The sequence below is a fragment of the Odontesthes bonariensis genome, chromosome 1, assembly GCF_027942865.1.
Source record: "Odontesthes bonariensis isolate fOdoBon6 chromosome 1, fOdoBon6.hap1, whole genome shotgun sequence".
NCBI lineage: Eukaryota > Metazoa > Chordata > Actinopteri > Atheriniformes > Atherinopsidae > Odontesthes > Odontesthes bonariensis.
In genome coordinates, this window is record NC_134506.1 from 35,280,012 (window position 1) to 35,295,706 (window position 15,695).

The 15,695-nt window shown below is 42.7% G+C and overlaps 1 protein-coding gene across 8 annotated transcripts in view; it reads left to right on the forward strand.

The window, feature by feature from the left end:
• Positions 1–15,695, forward strand: part of akap13 (A-kinase anchoring protein 13) — a 107,283-nt gene that overhangs the window by 64,616 nt on the left and 26,972 nt on the right. For 5 of the 8 annotated variants that reach the window (XM_075465562.1, XM_075465524.1, XM_075465534.1 and 2 more), the window contains exons 11-16: positions 5,612–5,757; positions 8,693–9,057; positions 10,688–10,735; positions 12,661–12,723; positions 13,642–13,819; positions 14,254–14,356. In XM_075465562.1, the coding sequence (XP_075321677.1) occupies positions 5,612–5,757; positions 8,693–9,057; positions 10,688–10,735; positions 12,661–12,723; positions 13,642–13,819; positions 14,254–14,356 (903 nt within the window). The remainder of the gene's footprint in view (positions 1–5,611; positions 5,758–8,692; positions 9,058–10,687; positions 10,736–12,660; positions 12,724–13,641; positions 13,820–14,253; positions 14,357–15,695) is intronic. The other 3 variants (XM_075465570.1, XM_075465579.1, XM_075465589.1) reach the window with 2 other exon arrangements.

Here is a 15,695-nt window from a genome sequence, read left to right on the forward strand (position 1 = left end):
AAAACTTATCGACTGGCTTTAAATCGAATCCTCCATTTCCCCAAAACAGCAGAATGAACTACAATGCAGTGAACACTGAATTGATAAAGTTATGTCTCAAATCACCCCGCTTCACTTCACACCCGCTTTACTGTCCATTGCTGTATCAACACAGCGGTCACAATATTTGGTCTGCTGATACAATCTAATACAGCTCTTCTGCCATGGCATTTTACTTGTGTAATGACTTTAATATTCAGGTACTTTAACTATATGTTTTAGTATCCACGTGATGCTGTTGCACCAGTGCATCATTGGTTTTTTCCACGCCTGGAAGGAGAATCCGACCACACTCTGTGTGCCCTCCACAAAGGGCTTTAGACCATTTGCTTAGTAATACCTTATCAGGTTGTTTCACGTTCTTTCATAAGGTCCAGATGTTCCGGTTTTTCTGTCCAAAGGAGATAGTAAATGAAAAAGGAAGCATTTTAGACAATTCAACCAGCTCTTATCTTGGCTGCCACTTAAATACTTCCCTGTTGTTTTAGTCTGTTAGGAACCTTCCTAAGCAAAAATACGACTCAACCAGATTCCCTGTCTGCATCCTTCTGATTTCCGTCTGGTTTTTATTAAACTTGTAACGTGGATTGCAGCCTCCTGCTGGTTTCAATCAGCCAGGCAGTTGGCTTTTGCTGTTTGTTTGCATTTACAGCATCCAGTCACAAGTGGTCATTGGAGAATCTAATGCCAGGTTTGAGCTGATGCGCTTGTCCACTTGTGATGGGATCACCCAAGATGCATGTCAATGTAAACGGAGCCATACTGAGGGGCATTTGTAATATTTGACATATACGCTTATGTGGAAGGACAAAAAAAAGAAAAAAAGAACTCAGTTTTGGTCTCTATGTGAACCACTGTGACTGTTGGACTGATTTCCATTAAAACAGGTCCCCCCTATAATAAATGGTTATAGCCTAAAGCTATCAAAAAGTCAGACCTCAGTTTGGTTTAGACCCATAAAGACACCTGCAAAAAGCCTTTTCCGTTTAGTGAAGACAACCAGTCTGCCTGTGCTGTGCTCGTCTATACTGAGTCATACGGCTGCCTTGAAGTGCTTGTTGTAATTTTCCATGATAATACATTTAGGTTAAGCCTTATCCTGTTCAGCTTGGCTCAGTTCAGTCCTATTTATTTAAAAAAAGGGTAAAAATCTCACAGTGAAAATAGAAAAAAAACATGGTTTCAGATGTATAATAGTGAAGATTTAAATTACACTTTGGATCAGTGGAAACTGTGCATAGACAGATTTTTATCTCAATGAAAAATGGGAGGACATACAGTATGTTCGGAGCATCGTGACCAAATTGCACGCCGCATTCATTAATCCATTTATTTAACAGTCTGCAATAGTTGGTTAGATCTGTGAATGTGTGCCGAACCCAGCAAATTGTCTGCAGATGGTAGACTGATAGCTAATTGTGAACTGATTCAGTTCAGTTACAGTTGTCACAGCAACAGAGAGAGGGGAAAAAAAACAAAACAGAAGATGTGGTTGTGCACACTCAGCGACGTCATCCATGGCATTCAGCCCCGAGTGGCTTCTCAGCTTCACAGAATGAATGACTGGAATCTCAGTGTGCAAAAATCCACCCAACTGCACAGAGTGCCTCATGTAGATTTAACACCATGTGTAGTGAGATATACAGGACCGGGGGAAATGGGCTGTAAGGAGAAGTAAGTAAGGTTTTATCTGTAAGACTTTATCTACGGTTAAATGCTTAAAGTATCTTATCTAAACCTACATTAAGGAGTGTTTTGAGGCCCAGCGGGTTGTTTATCTCGGCTGTTATTTCTTACGAGGATGGTTGGATTGTATCTGCGTTATAGTTTTGCCTCTGCTCTGTTCACCTAATAATGCACACCTCTCAAAAATAAGTCAAACTCTCTTTTCAAACCCGAACAATAGAAACTCTTAACATACTTACAGCACTGTGTTTCACACTCCTGCGACAGCGATGTGAAATCAAATAGCTTTTTTGACATAGTATATGATTTAATGTCACACTCCACCAGCAGCCTCAGCCACCCACTGACTCATCGGAGAGTTTCCACCTGTTGTCTGAGCTCTTTCTGTGCGTGTGTGTTTTGTGGTGGGGTTGGGGGGTCTGTTTATAACAGAGGGAGGAAGACAGCTGTCAAAGCTCACAGTCCCCTGCTAGTTTCAGTGGACAGGTGTGAAGGGGGGCAGTCTGAGACAAACACGCAGCATCCTCCTATTTTGCCCCTTAGTGGATAAAGGCGAAAATGTGTTTCCAAAATCACCTTGGTCAAAGTCTGAACTTTGGGCTGGAGGTCATTGTAGAATTCAGTTTCAGGGTTATCTTATTATTGGCCATGCTTTTGTGTAGGAAAGATCTAATGATTTGCTCAGTAGTTATTTGACGTAGAAACACAGCTGTATCTTTTAAACTTAGAGCTTTACAGCAGTTCTGACAAATTATTCAAATGTTTTTCTTTAGTGGAATAACCCTTTACAATTGGTATTGTGATTATTCGCCCTGCAGCTGGTTTCCTACAGCTCTGCAGTGTTGAATGCGTCAAATACAAAGTTTAGACTGACAACTGAATGCTGCATCATTTTCGTCTGCAGTGTGTGTGCGTCAGTGCCTTTCTACTGGCTGATCCCTCCTTACTCCTCAAGCTTAGCCCGCTTTAAGTCAGGACCCAATGTTTAAGCCTGGTGCACTCTTATTGATATGCTCCTAATTCCAGCAAGCTACATTTTCCTTAGAGTGGCCGGTAGTAATGCAGTCATCTGAAAAAGAAAGTACAAGCTCTGTCAGATCTAAGGTTTTATGTATCCGGAAATTATAATACATAAAGCATTATGCATCCTTACCAGGTGTTAAAATGAGGTAAATATATCCTCAGATGGACAAAACTTGACATATTACACCATGTTATTGTCTGTCACTTACATTGAAAGTGTAAAAACCTCTGTACACCCTATGGCTGAACAGCTTATAGAACCACCTTTGGCAGCAATAACTTGAAATAATAATTTTCTATATGAGGTCACCCGTCTCTCAGATCAGTTTGGAAGGACTCTACATGAGATTTTTGCGGGCATTTGTTTCTACACACCTCTCTTAAGGTCCCTGGACTTTGACTGGACTACTCCACCTGGATTCTTTTCTTTTTCATCAGCCCTCCACCAGTTGGTTGACAGTTGGTAGGAGGGGTTTGTGCTGATGTGCTGTGTTTAGTTTTCTGTTCATTATGACAGACATTGGTCTCACCTGTCCAAAGGACACTGTTCCGGAAGTTAGTTTGTTCAGATTTAACTTTAACCCTATAACCATCTTGCCGTGCAGGCTTTCTCCTAGCAACTTTTCTTAGATTTACAACCGTCTCGAATGCTCTGCACTTGGGAATAATCTTTCTCACCATGGAATCATGAACGTTAGATAGTTTGAAATGGAAATTAAATTTAACCTTCTACAGATTGATGGGCAGCAACGATTGTTCTCTAAGATCATTGCTGATGTCTTTCATCCTTGTCAATGTGTTCACACACACCTGAATGCTTCAGACCAGGAAACTGAACAAAGACACCCCAGGTTTTTTTTAGATAGCAATGACATGATGTAATACGTGATTTGTCTGCTGTGGATGTTGTCAGTATGCATTTCCATTGCATGACACACAAAAAAAAGTATTGTGTTAGTCTCACCAAAAAACGGATTTTCAAAATGCATTTAAACATGCTTGTCTGATCAAAATGGTATTGACTCGTACTTCTAAAACCTGGACTAACACATCCAGATAATGTGTTTTGGGTTGAACAAGCTTGGCTAGACTCTAATGGGCCTACGTCTGCACATGCTCTAAAGTTCAATCTTTTTGCCCATTTTTTTTTTGTTTAAAAAAAAAAAAAAAAAGCCAAATTGACAACAAAGCTGCTCTCATTCACATATTTTTCTGTTTCTTTTATCAAATGGCTAAACGCATCAGAAACAGTGACTGACAGTCAGTCTAAGGCTACATGCCAACTCGCAGTCACCTGAAACATTTCAAGCCTGCTGCTCTGCTCTAATAAAATCCTGTTTTTTTGTTTTTAAACCATAGCGTCATCTGACAAAATCAACACTCGAGTAACTTAAAGACGACGTCTGTGCGGGGAAATTCAGCTGTTCTTAAACGTGCAATGATCTCATCCAGAGAATTAGAAGTGGCAGAATGTCTTGAATGTTTTCTCACACTTTTCAAAGTGTTGTGGGATTGAACATATTTTGGTTAGTAACTCAGTTGCTCTCCAGGGTATGCATACTGGGACAAGTGGTCCAATTAAATGGCCAGTTGAGCTGTAACCACAACTCAATGAGTGGAAATTCAACACCAAAGTGTGGATGCTGAAGTGCCTCATTTAGTGCAGCTACTCAGAAGTCTGGTTCTTGAAGGATGAGCACTCAAATACATTTACAAAAGCCACTTCCTCTTGTTCTCATGAGTGCAATGAAGGCAAAATGTTCCTTTGGGACAAAGAAAAACTTCCGCTCTTTTGGGCAGAAATAGACATCTAGGATCATGTAAACCAGCAAACTTGGTGGATGATCTCATGCAGTTGTTCTTGGCAGCTGGCTAAAGAAAGCCCACTGGTATACATGTGTGGCTGAATACACTCTTCCTCTTTTAGTTGGGCCGAGAATATTATCTGTACATGGCCTTACATGTACAAAACACTGCAACACTGACTCTGTTGCATAAGAGTTGTGAATTGTGTGCTGACTTCAGACTTGTTATTCAGCGTGGGGGCATGAGAGATGGTGGGTGTAAACTAAAAAATGGCTCACAGAGGGCTGCAGTTACAACCTTCTTACAGTCAAAGAGCAATGAAACCCGACGAGTAAAAACTGAACCTGAATATTTCGCTCAGAGTTCAGAGGGCAAGCAATGGTTTAAAGATCTTTGTCTCTGGAAGATTTTTAATGGGACTGCTATGATTCGGGTGGGGAAGTGGTGACTTACTCAAGAACACATCATGTTTGCAGATGTTGGGCTTGAAAACTGTCTTGTGTTCATGTAGTTTAATTCTGAAAGCTGTAAACGGAAGTGTCTTCTAATTGTAAAACTAAAACCAAATACTGCAGCGAGTCCTTTTATGACTGGCAGCATGATTGGGCTTTTAGGTGTCCAATGCTGCCTTTTGTTGCTCTGTTTTTCTGTGCATCATCGCGTCTTCATTTGTCATCTGTCTGTCTTAGACTTTAACTCCAGTTGTGACCTCAGACCTTTTAAAACGCACAAGCAGGAGTTGTTTTCTGTTCAGCACACACAGCTTCATTTAGGACACTGGGCCATTGATCTGCCAGGCCTTTCACAATTTCTCAGATTCCCAGAGGTCTTTTCATTGATGTCCAACAGACCTGTTTGTGCACAAGAAAGAAAGAAAGAAAGCATAATCTTTTGGCAAGATGGTGCATCTCAATTTTACAGTTGCAGGCTTTTGTTGGAAACTAGAAACATAGAATCTAACATTACTTATGTTTCAACAGAATGTCTCCCGATGAAAATGCAGAGATTACCTTAGCTGCGCTATTTCTGTGTTAACACTCCTTGTTGTGTCTTTCAGGATCCTCACCGTCTTCAGCGTTTCCCAGTTTGCCCAGCAGAACCAGCAGTTCCACCAGCTGTCCCTCCTCCGCTCACAGAGACTCTGGCAGCGACTTAGAGAGCCTCCTGAACGCAGAGCCGGGATATGACAGCATCTTCAGAAAGGTCCGTAAAATTACACCGGTGATGAGAGGGCTCTTAAACCATTCATTCAATCTAGAAGAACAATGCATCCTGGGAAGTATGTCGGTCCAAACACGGAAACGCAAGGAGGACAAAGGAGTAAATTGAATATAGATTTCAATGTGCGCAGATGAAATAAAAAAAGTGTTTTCAAATAGGTGCTGGGTTGGTGCCACAGCTAATTATGACTTTCCAAGAGCTGCTTTGATTTTCCACAGCCAGAAAGCCACCACAGAGTCGTGCCATTTCTGTCACTTAACTGCCTCTTCTAAAACATGTTAGATAAAATATAGATGGACTACTGCGCAGGGAGACCGTTTTATCTTCACACGTCCCAGTGTTTGTCTCATTTCCTCCCGATGTCCTGATATCACCAGTTTAGTTTATCAACGCAGACGGAAACAACAGGCGTGTGTTTTTAAAAGTTCTTTGCAGCTCTGACCAGCATTTCCAAGTGCTGACCCATACCGCTGAAAAAGGGATTTATACACGCTGTTTTGAGCGGAATTGGTAAATACAATAAATACACCTGATGATTTTTGTGTATCTCCAGATGGGATTTGTAAAACCACTCTATGCAGGGCAGCGTTCACAAACATGACAAGCATTTTCTAACATTTCGTGGCAGGTCAATCAGAGGAAGGCTGAGCTCATGAGCTTCCACTGACTCCGTGTCCATGTTGGAGTGCAGTTTTTTTTTGTTCTTCTCTCTTGAGAAGAAGACTAGATGCTACACTGGACCTGGTTTTTCAAACAATGGCGAGTTTGAGTTTGTTCTGGTCGGTCTTCATAATCCCACCCCAAACCCCTCGCTTAAGCAATTCTTTGCCCTGGCTCAGCAAAAAGTTGGTACTATTGTAGCAGCAGTTTTCCAGGCTTGGAACAGGTGCAAGTTTTCTGCTGTATTACTGTGAATAAGCAGGTTACAGGACTGCTGAAGGATCAATAATTAGACTTAAAAACGACAGAAAAAAAGTGCACAGCGCTCACTTTTATTTAACAGTGAAGCCTGTTTCCCTGCAATCCTTTACTGGCTGGAGTTCACATAGTCAGGTTCACTCATGTTGAACAGCAGGAATATAATTTGTTTGCCTCTGCATCTACCCCTATAGGGGTTATATCATATTTATAACATAGTTATTTTTCTCATGCTGAGCTTGGTTTCATTTCTCAGCACCCCGAGGCTAAGATGCCAAACATCAACTCAGCATCATTTTAAACCGGCAGCTCTACTCTGCTGTGTAGAAAGTGTGAGCTGTGGTCCCTGGTCTCATCCTGCTCTTGAAAGTCCATGTGAAGCCAAGCGCCCTTTGGTTATACTTGCATCTCCCAGGGTTGTGTCTTTCTGCTGCGTTGAGCACTTGAAACATGCTCATGGTAATGTGAACCACATGCCCTGTTTGTTGTAAACAACAGCGAACAATCGGTGCGGTGAGTATCAGCTCCCCGGGAGAAGACACGGTGATGCTGACAGTTAGGACACTGCAGACAGACAGAGATGGGTAAAATGTGGCATGAAGTTCACAAGCTTAGAATTCCAACAGAAGTTTAATTCTGAAAGGGAGGATTATCTTCTTCGCTGCTCTCTGAAGAGAAAATGTATTTCTTTTGTGAATGTAGAAAAATTGGTAGGGAAAATCTTTCATAACTCCAAAGGTCACAGCTTTGATCCCAGAAACATGTGAGCTGAGCTCGCATCCTGTGCCCTTGGGAGAGAAAGCGTAACTTTAAATGCTCATTAATTGTTGTGTGGAAAGACACGAGTATAAGCCAAAAGCCTGCAATATAAAAAGTTGGAAGCCGTTGCTGACTTTTTCTCTTGACTCTAAAGCCAATATTCACTACAGTCACGTGCCCTCCCTGCCCCGAAATACCCCCCCCACACACACACACACACACACACACACACACACACACACACACACAGACAAGCTCATGTATTCTCTCATTCCCAGAGGAAGTTGTCTGCGGCATAAAGCAGATCTTTCTTTCCCAGCTCTCCAACAGAAGCAGCTCTATGCTCACAGCTCACACTGCAGCTGGAAGCACAATAGGCCCAGTTAAAGCTCACACCTACAAATTAGCTCTAAAAATCACTGTCCCAAACCTGTGTGTCCCCATGCAGGAGCTTATTCCCACCGGTCTCAGCCAGAGCGTGGTTTGACCCATACAGATTGTTTTCATAGTGTTCATACATTTAGCATTGTGCTAAAGTCTTTTTGCAAATGTCCGCATTCCTTTCCGAATATACAATGGATCTACTCACACACTCTATGTTTACCATGAGAGTCCTGTGACTTTCAGAAATGGACTTTAAAAAAAAATCATTCAGAAACATCTGCGAAAGCTTTGTTTCCCCCATCATTTATTGGTGTTTGTTATAATGTCAGTGTTGCTATAAAGTGGCTGCGGCTCGTTATTTATAAGCCCCGCCATTTGGTCCTCATTATGTTCAATTCCTGTGGATTAAATGGCTCTTCCAGCCTTCTCTGAATTCATTGCATGCCTCAGTGAAGAAATGCTGATGGATGTACAATGTGATAGGCCAGGTGAATAACAATGATTTGAAGGACATCTGTTGTTCCATTTTATATTAGCTTGATTGTGTTGTGCATCGCCTCGTGCTATTTTTGTTATATTCTGTACTTCAGTCGATTTAGAATATTCTGCTCTATAAGCAGAGCAAGACTCCCCACTGTCAGATGTAGTTCACTCACACTAACTCGAGTGCCTCTTGATTGAAGCTGTAATGGAAGTAAAAACTCAAAGTGATGCCGCATCACGTGTTGAATCAATGAAGCCGTTCTATCACATATGGGAGCAGCGTCTTACCTTGACAGATCTCTGGAGATGCATAATGTGAGGCAGGGACGCTTGAAAATTATACCAATATATAAACTTCTTTGGATCTTCGCAGAATGGTGAGCCAGTGACGGGAGGGGACAGTGCCAGCGAGGTTTCCGTCTCCTGCTCCTCTACGGACGACACCGCCAGCGTTGGCCCATCCAGTTCCAGCCCCGAAGGGAGCCAGGGGCTTGGCTGCAGCTGGAGCCCAGAGGAGGGCATCCAGACCGGGGCTTCTACCGCTGCAGGCCTGGACGGTGGTGGTGACAGTGGAGGGGGAGCAGGGGACGTTGAAGAGGAGGCAAAAGACCGAGTGACCGAGGTGCCGCGCCGTTCTTGCATCTTCCGGAACAGCAATCGCTCCCTGTCGCCTCTTCGCCGCCACAGCTGGGGTCCAGGAAAGAACAACGGAGGAGAGGCAGAGATGAACCAGAGGAGGTGAGAGTGGAATTGGACTAGATTATTGCCTCTTAAAGAGGACATTGTGGATGAAAGTGATTTGAGTATGTCAGAGGAACAGGTCCCAGAGAACAGCTGCCGGTGGTAGTCAGCAGACGCCTCTTGGCATGATGAGTGCAGATCACAGATCACATGACACAGTTTTCACAGCTTGTTGATTGTTGATGTCATTCCTGCCTGCCACGTCGAAGCTTGCATTCCTCCTTGCTGTGCGCAGCTGTGTTGCCATTTGTCTAGCGAACGCAGGGATCCACCAGAAGTATACACACAGATGCATATACACAAAGACTCGGATCCACTCTTCAGCACGTGTCACACTTCGAACCTCAAAGCCACACACTCGTCCACACTCACACCAACATGTACAGAATGTTTTTGCAGGTTTTTTGTATGCAGCTGTCTGCAAAAAGAAAAACACGAGTCATCCGAAAGATACAAATAAACAGTAAAACACTTACTTGTGACATCTTGTAAACACGTCAGAAGCAGATTGTAATAAGAGATCAGTGAGACACACACGTCATCGACATGTCCTGTTTGTCTCGCTCTGACTTATCTTCTGTTTGGTGACATTTTAAAAGAATGCTTTCTTCCTAAGAGTTGCTTAGAATCCACACTGAATGGGACATATTAGTGGTTCACAAAGGATACCCGAGCGGTTTATCCATTCAGTCCACACTGACTGCGTCCTCTGTTCAACATCTGCATCGTCAGAGCCAGCTGTCTGTCTGTCTGTCTGAAAGCAGAGCAGCCACTCTGAGAAGTTTGTGGGATACGGAGAGTTTTCATGTGGTCTCAGAAGGAAGGACTCATCAGTGTTTCAATGGATGTACTGTACTAGGTCAAAGCCCCCAGCCTCTTTGTGTCTGTTTTTACAGGGAAGCGTAAATATTCGAAAGCAAGGGCAATGTTTCATGGGACCTCTATTAAAATTGTGTTTGTAAGATTACACATCATCACAAGTGTGAGAAGGGGGAAACAGACTTGAGACACATGAACTAATAGATTAGAAAGAATGGATGTCTTCCTGTTTCCATGAGGTGTCCAAGAGGATGTCGGTACGGTAAACATGAAGCGATCACCGACAGCTTTTTACCCTCACTTACAAACAAAAATCCATCTAGTAGGACACTGTAAAGCACACAAGATAAGGGATACTCCTGGCTTTATGCAGAAACCTGAGCAATTGCAACTCTTGGCTCAGAAATGACTCTTTACATTCTCCCAGTGGTTCTTTCCCCCTGTTTTCATGATAAGCTGACAAACTAAGTGTATCTTGGCTCCAGCTCCAGATGTAATAGACAGTAACGTTAGCTGTATCACTCCTCTGATTTTAAATGTTGGTGAGAAAGCGAATGATGATTTCCCAAGAACTGTTAATTTCTGATCATTATTCTGAACAAACACCTGCGTTATTGCTCCTCCAGCACGGTACTCACTCAGTAGTGCCATAAAATCCTCACCTCCTCAACAAACTCATGATACCATCATCAAGTAAAATAGCTAATTTATTCCTTCTTTATGTTCTTGCTTACGTGCAATCCTCTCACATCCCATCTCATCTTACTCATCATGCACCACTTCCTGTCTCTGTTTCCACCTCCTCCAGTTCCATTCGTAGCCCTGGAGAGGGGAAGCCGGCCTTTCACAGGAGAAGGTATTAACCAATAACATTCATCAGTTCATGTGTTGTGTAGATTAACTTGTTTATTGGTGTGGGCTTTTTAATGTGGGCTTCCTGCACTGCTCCTGCTTGCTGCTGCATCCCTGCTGGCAACCGGGTTAAAAAAACAACAACTCTCCTCTCTCTTTTCACCCCTGTTGGAATCTGCATACAGCGCTGTGGCAAATAGATGGTTATGGCTCTGGTGGTAATAACAAGCATCCACAGAGAAAAGAGAGGAGTTCTGGTCAGAGATTGAGAACTGGGGCATTTTTTTTAGTGTTTGGTGTAATAAGTTTCTGTGGGGAATTCTTCAACACTACAAAAGTATAAGAAGAGTTTGAATTTTGTCCTGGAGGAGAAGAGAATTTGTTCCAGCAGTGAAGCCACAGTGGAAGTTGTTCCAACTGTATAATTGCTATAGAATTGCCATGTTGTGCTTTGACCTAATGGAGGGGGGTAGAAGTGGTGAAGGAAGAGCCGGCTTCATCCAAAGTTAATCTTTGGTTGCATAAACCAGAATAGTTTCACTCATCCTGGATTCATGAAGATTATTGAATTTGAAACAATCATGCATTTATGATTCATCAGACCGCCCACATTCTGGTTGAGTCGAGTATTTCTTGAGCACAGGAAGGACCTTCGGTTGGACAGAGTTTTAATTTCAATTTCCAATCAGCTCTTTTGAGTCTGGAATAGACTGAAGTTATAGAATGATCAAGTTAAGATTGTGTTTAATGTCCCTTCAACACGTTTGTTTAATTCTTGTGTAATATTTTGATGTTATTGATTTTTATGGTATTTTAACCATTAAAAGATTTAGTGCCTGTAATTTGAAATCAGTTCAGTCGAAGACTTTAAACGAACTCCAATCAGAAAAGTTTAAATTTAAGAACGGCCATCAAATCGGAAATAAGTAAATTCCTTAAACGGAATGATTATCACATTGCAGACTGTATGGAACCCAAGATATTTAATGTTTTATCTGTTCATCTTCATTTCATTTTTTCACATGCATCCACTGTTCCTTTTCATTCCTACAACATGACAAGAAAGGTTGAACTTCTGAGTAATTTAGGGCTCGTAATGAAAAAAATACATAGAACAGATGATTGTAATTATGGGTTTCTACAAAAGCAGCATGCATGAAAGGCCGAGTCCTCAAGGAGAAGAGAGGTTGATAGAGACAGTTTGGAAAGATTGGAAGGCATCACAAAAAGCCACTCTTCAGTAGCTGAAATAACCACAAAATTCACCTAAAACTTTATTGTGCAAGAGAGAAACATCATGTTTCTTCCCCTCTTGGTGTCCTCATTGCCGAGTGTCTTTCAGGTGTTGTAGGCCTGAAATGCAGGAATGGATGCATATTCACAAATGAAATTAAGTTGATCTTGGGTTCATAGTATCCCCAGTGTAAAAGTCAAATGTAAGTTTCACAAACAACTTTTTTTTAATCTGAGGTTGTTAGTTTCTAATAGAAACCAATAGTATCAGTCCTTCTCTATATCTCTCAGGCTCTAAATAAGACGTGTCTGTTATTGTAAAGGGCCTCCGCTGTAGCCACCTGGCCACATCTGACACATACAAGAAAGCAGCAGCTGCCACAGGAGCGCTTCCAGTGCCCAGGCTGTTCCTTTATGGGAGCCAGCTTTGTCTGCGCTTTATTTCCTGCATGCTACCGATATAATCACAACACTGCCATAGGAAATAAACTCAAAATCAATCACAGTGTTTGTTTCACCAGGGGAAACGTGGTGCTGTACATTCACTGTCCAGTTATTGCAGAAAAATGTCCTCAGAAATCCCTGTAACTCTGTCATCTCTACATTTCCTCTGCCTGCTTTATTGTAACTCCGCTGTAATTGCTTGTCCATCATCCCATCACCTCTCCTTTATCCACCCCCACCTCTCTCTGTTAGTATCAGCTGGTGCCCTCCTGAGGCTCTCTACAGCAGCGGTGTGGAAGTAGTTAATTTCCACAGGTACTGTCTGTTGGATGGCTTTGCCCACAATTTTCTTTGAACTGGGCGTATTCATATCCTGCTTGATTTTCTTTTTTCTTTGTTGTGGGTGCGTATGCTTTTCTTTTCTTTTTTTTTCTATGTGTATGAATAGAAAATGTATGTCAGTCAGTGGCTTCCTATATCTGAGAGCTGCAATAGCCTCGAGGTATTACTCAGTTGTGGACCTTCCCTAGGAAAAAATATGTAATAACACTGCTGGGAATGAGGCTTTTACTTGACAGATATAGCCATCTGCACTCACAGCTCTGAAGATTGGTGAATGCTGCTCCGCACCGATCTCTGATGATTCTTTTAGTCCAGTCTTAGTTACTGATGCTTGAAAGTGCGGGACCGACGACTGGCAGAATAACAGAGTGCCATCTAAACCCAGGAGCTGAAGAAAAAAAACAAAAAGAGAGATTTACTGCTGGAGCTGCAACTACCACCGCGGCTGTCCCGCAGTAGATAGAACTGCGGCCTGCTAGCATAGCTCATCCTGAAATGTAGTTGTAGTTTTCCTCCCCATAATCATTGTATTGGATTTTTCAAGGCCTCTTATTCCCAGTCATAGATCGACGTAATTGGGTTTGTAAATCACGGGTGCAGAGCTCTCGCTGCTGATGCTGATGTTGGAAGTCATTTGCAGCTGCATCAGCTGTAAATCTGCTCGAGCGCCTGGTGATAACTCAGCTGACTAAACACTGTGCTGGACCCGCTTTGTGTTTGTGTCTGTCAACAGGTGCATGCGTGCATGTCTGTGTGTGTTTATTGAAGCAGCAGTTGTGTGTCCACAAAGCTGTGATTAATAGTCCAGGTAGACCAGTGGAGCGTGTGCACAGCACAGTCACTTCTCTTTCACTGAGGTCACCTTTGCTTTTTTTTTTTTTGTCCACACAGCTACAGCCTGGAGGGGCTTAGTGTGGCCCGAGAAGAGCTGAGGGGCTCCACAGGCCAAGGGCCCCGTCTCCCGGAGCCCTCGAGGATGCCCCGCCATGACAGTGATGACAGGGGCTCCCTGGTTTCTCTGACAGAAGAGCAGGAAGATCGGGAGGAGAATGGCAGACTACATGATCCTGTAAGCTGAGGGAGACATTTAAACACACATCAAGTTTGTCCTTTAGATGACAGATTCGCATAGTGTCACCCCGAAGGATGCTCAAGATCTTCCCGAGCTTAATTCATGAGAGCGTGAATGGATTTGTAACGCTTGTAGATAAACAACCCCTAACCCCACAAGTCGGGGGAAATCCGAGACTTGTCAGTTTGGGGATTAGTGAGAATTAATAAAAATCACCGTCCTCCGGCACTCTCATTCCCCTCTCATTGGCTGTAAAACAAACTGTGAACACAACACCATAAATCAAATATCCAGTTTCCCCTTTTTATTCACCGTTCCTGTTTCCAGATTAGCGAACTGTTGATTTTTCGTTCCACATTTTATCTGCCTGCTTTTGTGTTCTATTTGAAAATGTCAGGCAGCAGATTTGAACTTTGTGTCTTGCGATGCAGAAATTAAGGCGGTATCAGCCTCTGCGGAACAGCTGTCCTTCAATGAGCCTGCCCCTCACCAAGTCTGTGTCCATGGTCGCCATCAGCCATAAAGACATCGACGGTGAGAGACCTTTCTTAACTTGTTACTAATTCAATCAAGTCATTTCCTGTAACGTTAAGTCTCTCTGTTCTTTCTATCAGTTAATTTCCTTTTTTTTGTTATCCTGCTTTGAAATATCACTTTATTAAACTACAAGTAAATCCTTTTAAAGCAGCCAGTGTTAAACCTCAAAGGTTACCTCACATGTTAGGGCAGCAGAGTTTAATCGTCCAAACAGCGGATGTAGAGATGCCTAGAAGAGAAGGTAAAGACTGCAGTCATTATTACCGCAGCTAAATTGCAGATTTGCATCAGGTGTTAGCATGACAAAGCTACTTGTCATGCTGATTCTCACTGTCATCAGGTTATCATAGTTCCCCTTTTTTTTTTTTAAATAATCGATCCATGTGGTTCTCTCCTCCCTGCCCTCCCAGCTGTGGGACACCTGAGACGTAAAAGGCGAATTTCCTTCTCTTTCAACCTTTCTCCCATCCTCACCAAATCTAAGTCTCAATTCATTTTTGCGGACTCCTCATCCAGCGATGATGAGGATAACTTCAGTAAGTACTCAGCTGTAAGCTTAGCTGCAGTAGAAAATAGATGTCATATCAGAATCAGAGCAGTAGCCGTTCCCAGTAGAGCCTTGGATCCTCTCCACTGACTGTGACCACATTCACCATGGCAGCGTGAAAAGGAATGAGAAGGCTCACAAGCTGTGCAGCCAAGCCATATTTGTGTTTTGGTGAGGTGACACCATAAAAAAATCCCAGACCCACCCAAATGTATTGAAGTATTTACACATGCAACCAGACTTAAGTGCCCATCTGTGACGGAAAGTTGCTGCTCCTCTTAAAGAAGCACAGTTTGATAAAGGTTCCCACTATCTTTCTGAATGCTTCAGTGCTGGACTGGCTAAACTAAACACCATTTTTATGTTGAAGGTCAGTGAAGCCATAACGTTCTCTTGCAATAAACTTCCCACAAGGACACGCCCAATTACAGCCGGTATTAAGCTATTGGCAGTATGATGGTGCATTTGAATATTCTTGAAGCAAAACTGCTGGAGCAGAAAACCACCTCTTACCTTTGGCAGAAGGCCACACTCCATAAGACTTACACAGAGCGGGATTCCAATGACCTGTAGTGTCTGATTAACAAAAAAAAAAAAAAAAAAGGAAACAGAATTACCAGAGAAAGAAGAAAACATCCATCAGAAACGCTGCAGTAATGTGAGGGAAGACTTTCATCCCTTCAGATAAATGTGAGCCCGTCGCCTTTATTTGCCCCCTTCCTATTTGTTCGATAGTTCATGAGATATTTCCAGCAGTGTTTTCCGTCTCCTTGACTGCATAGCTAGCGG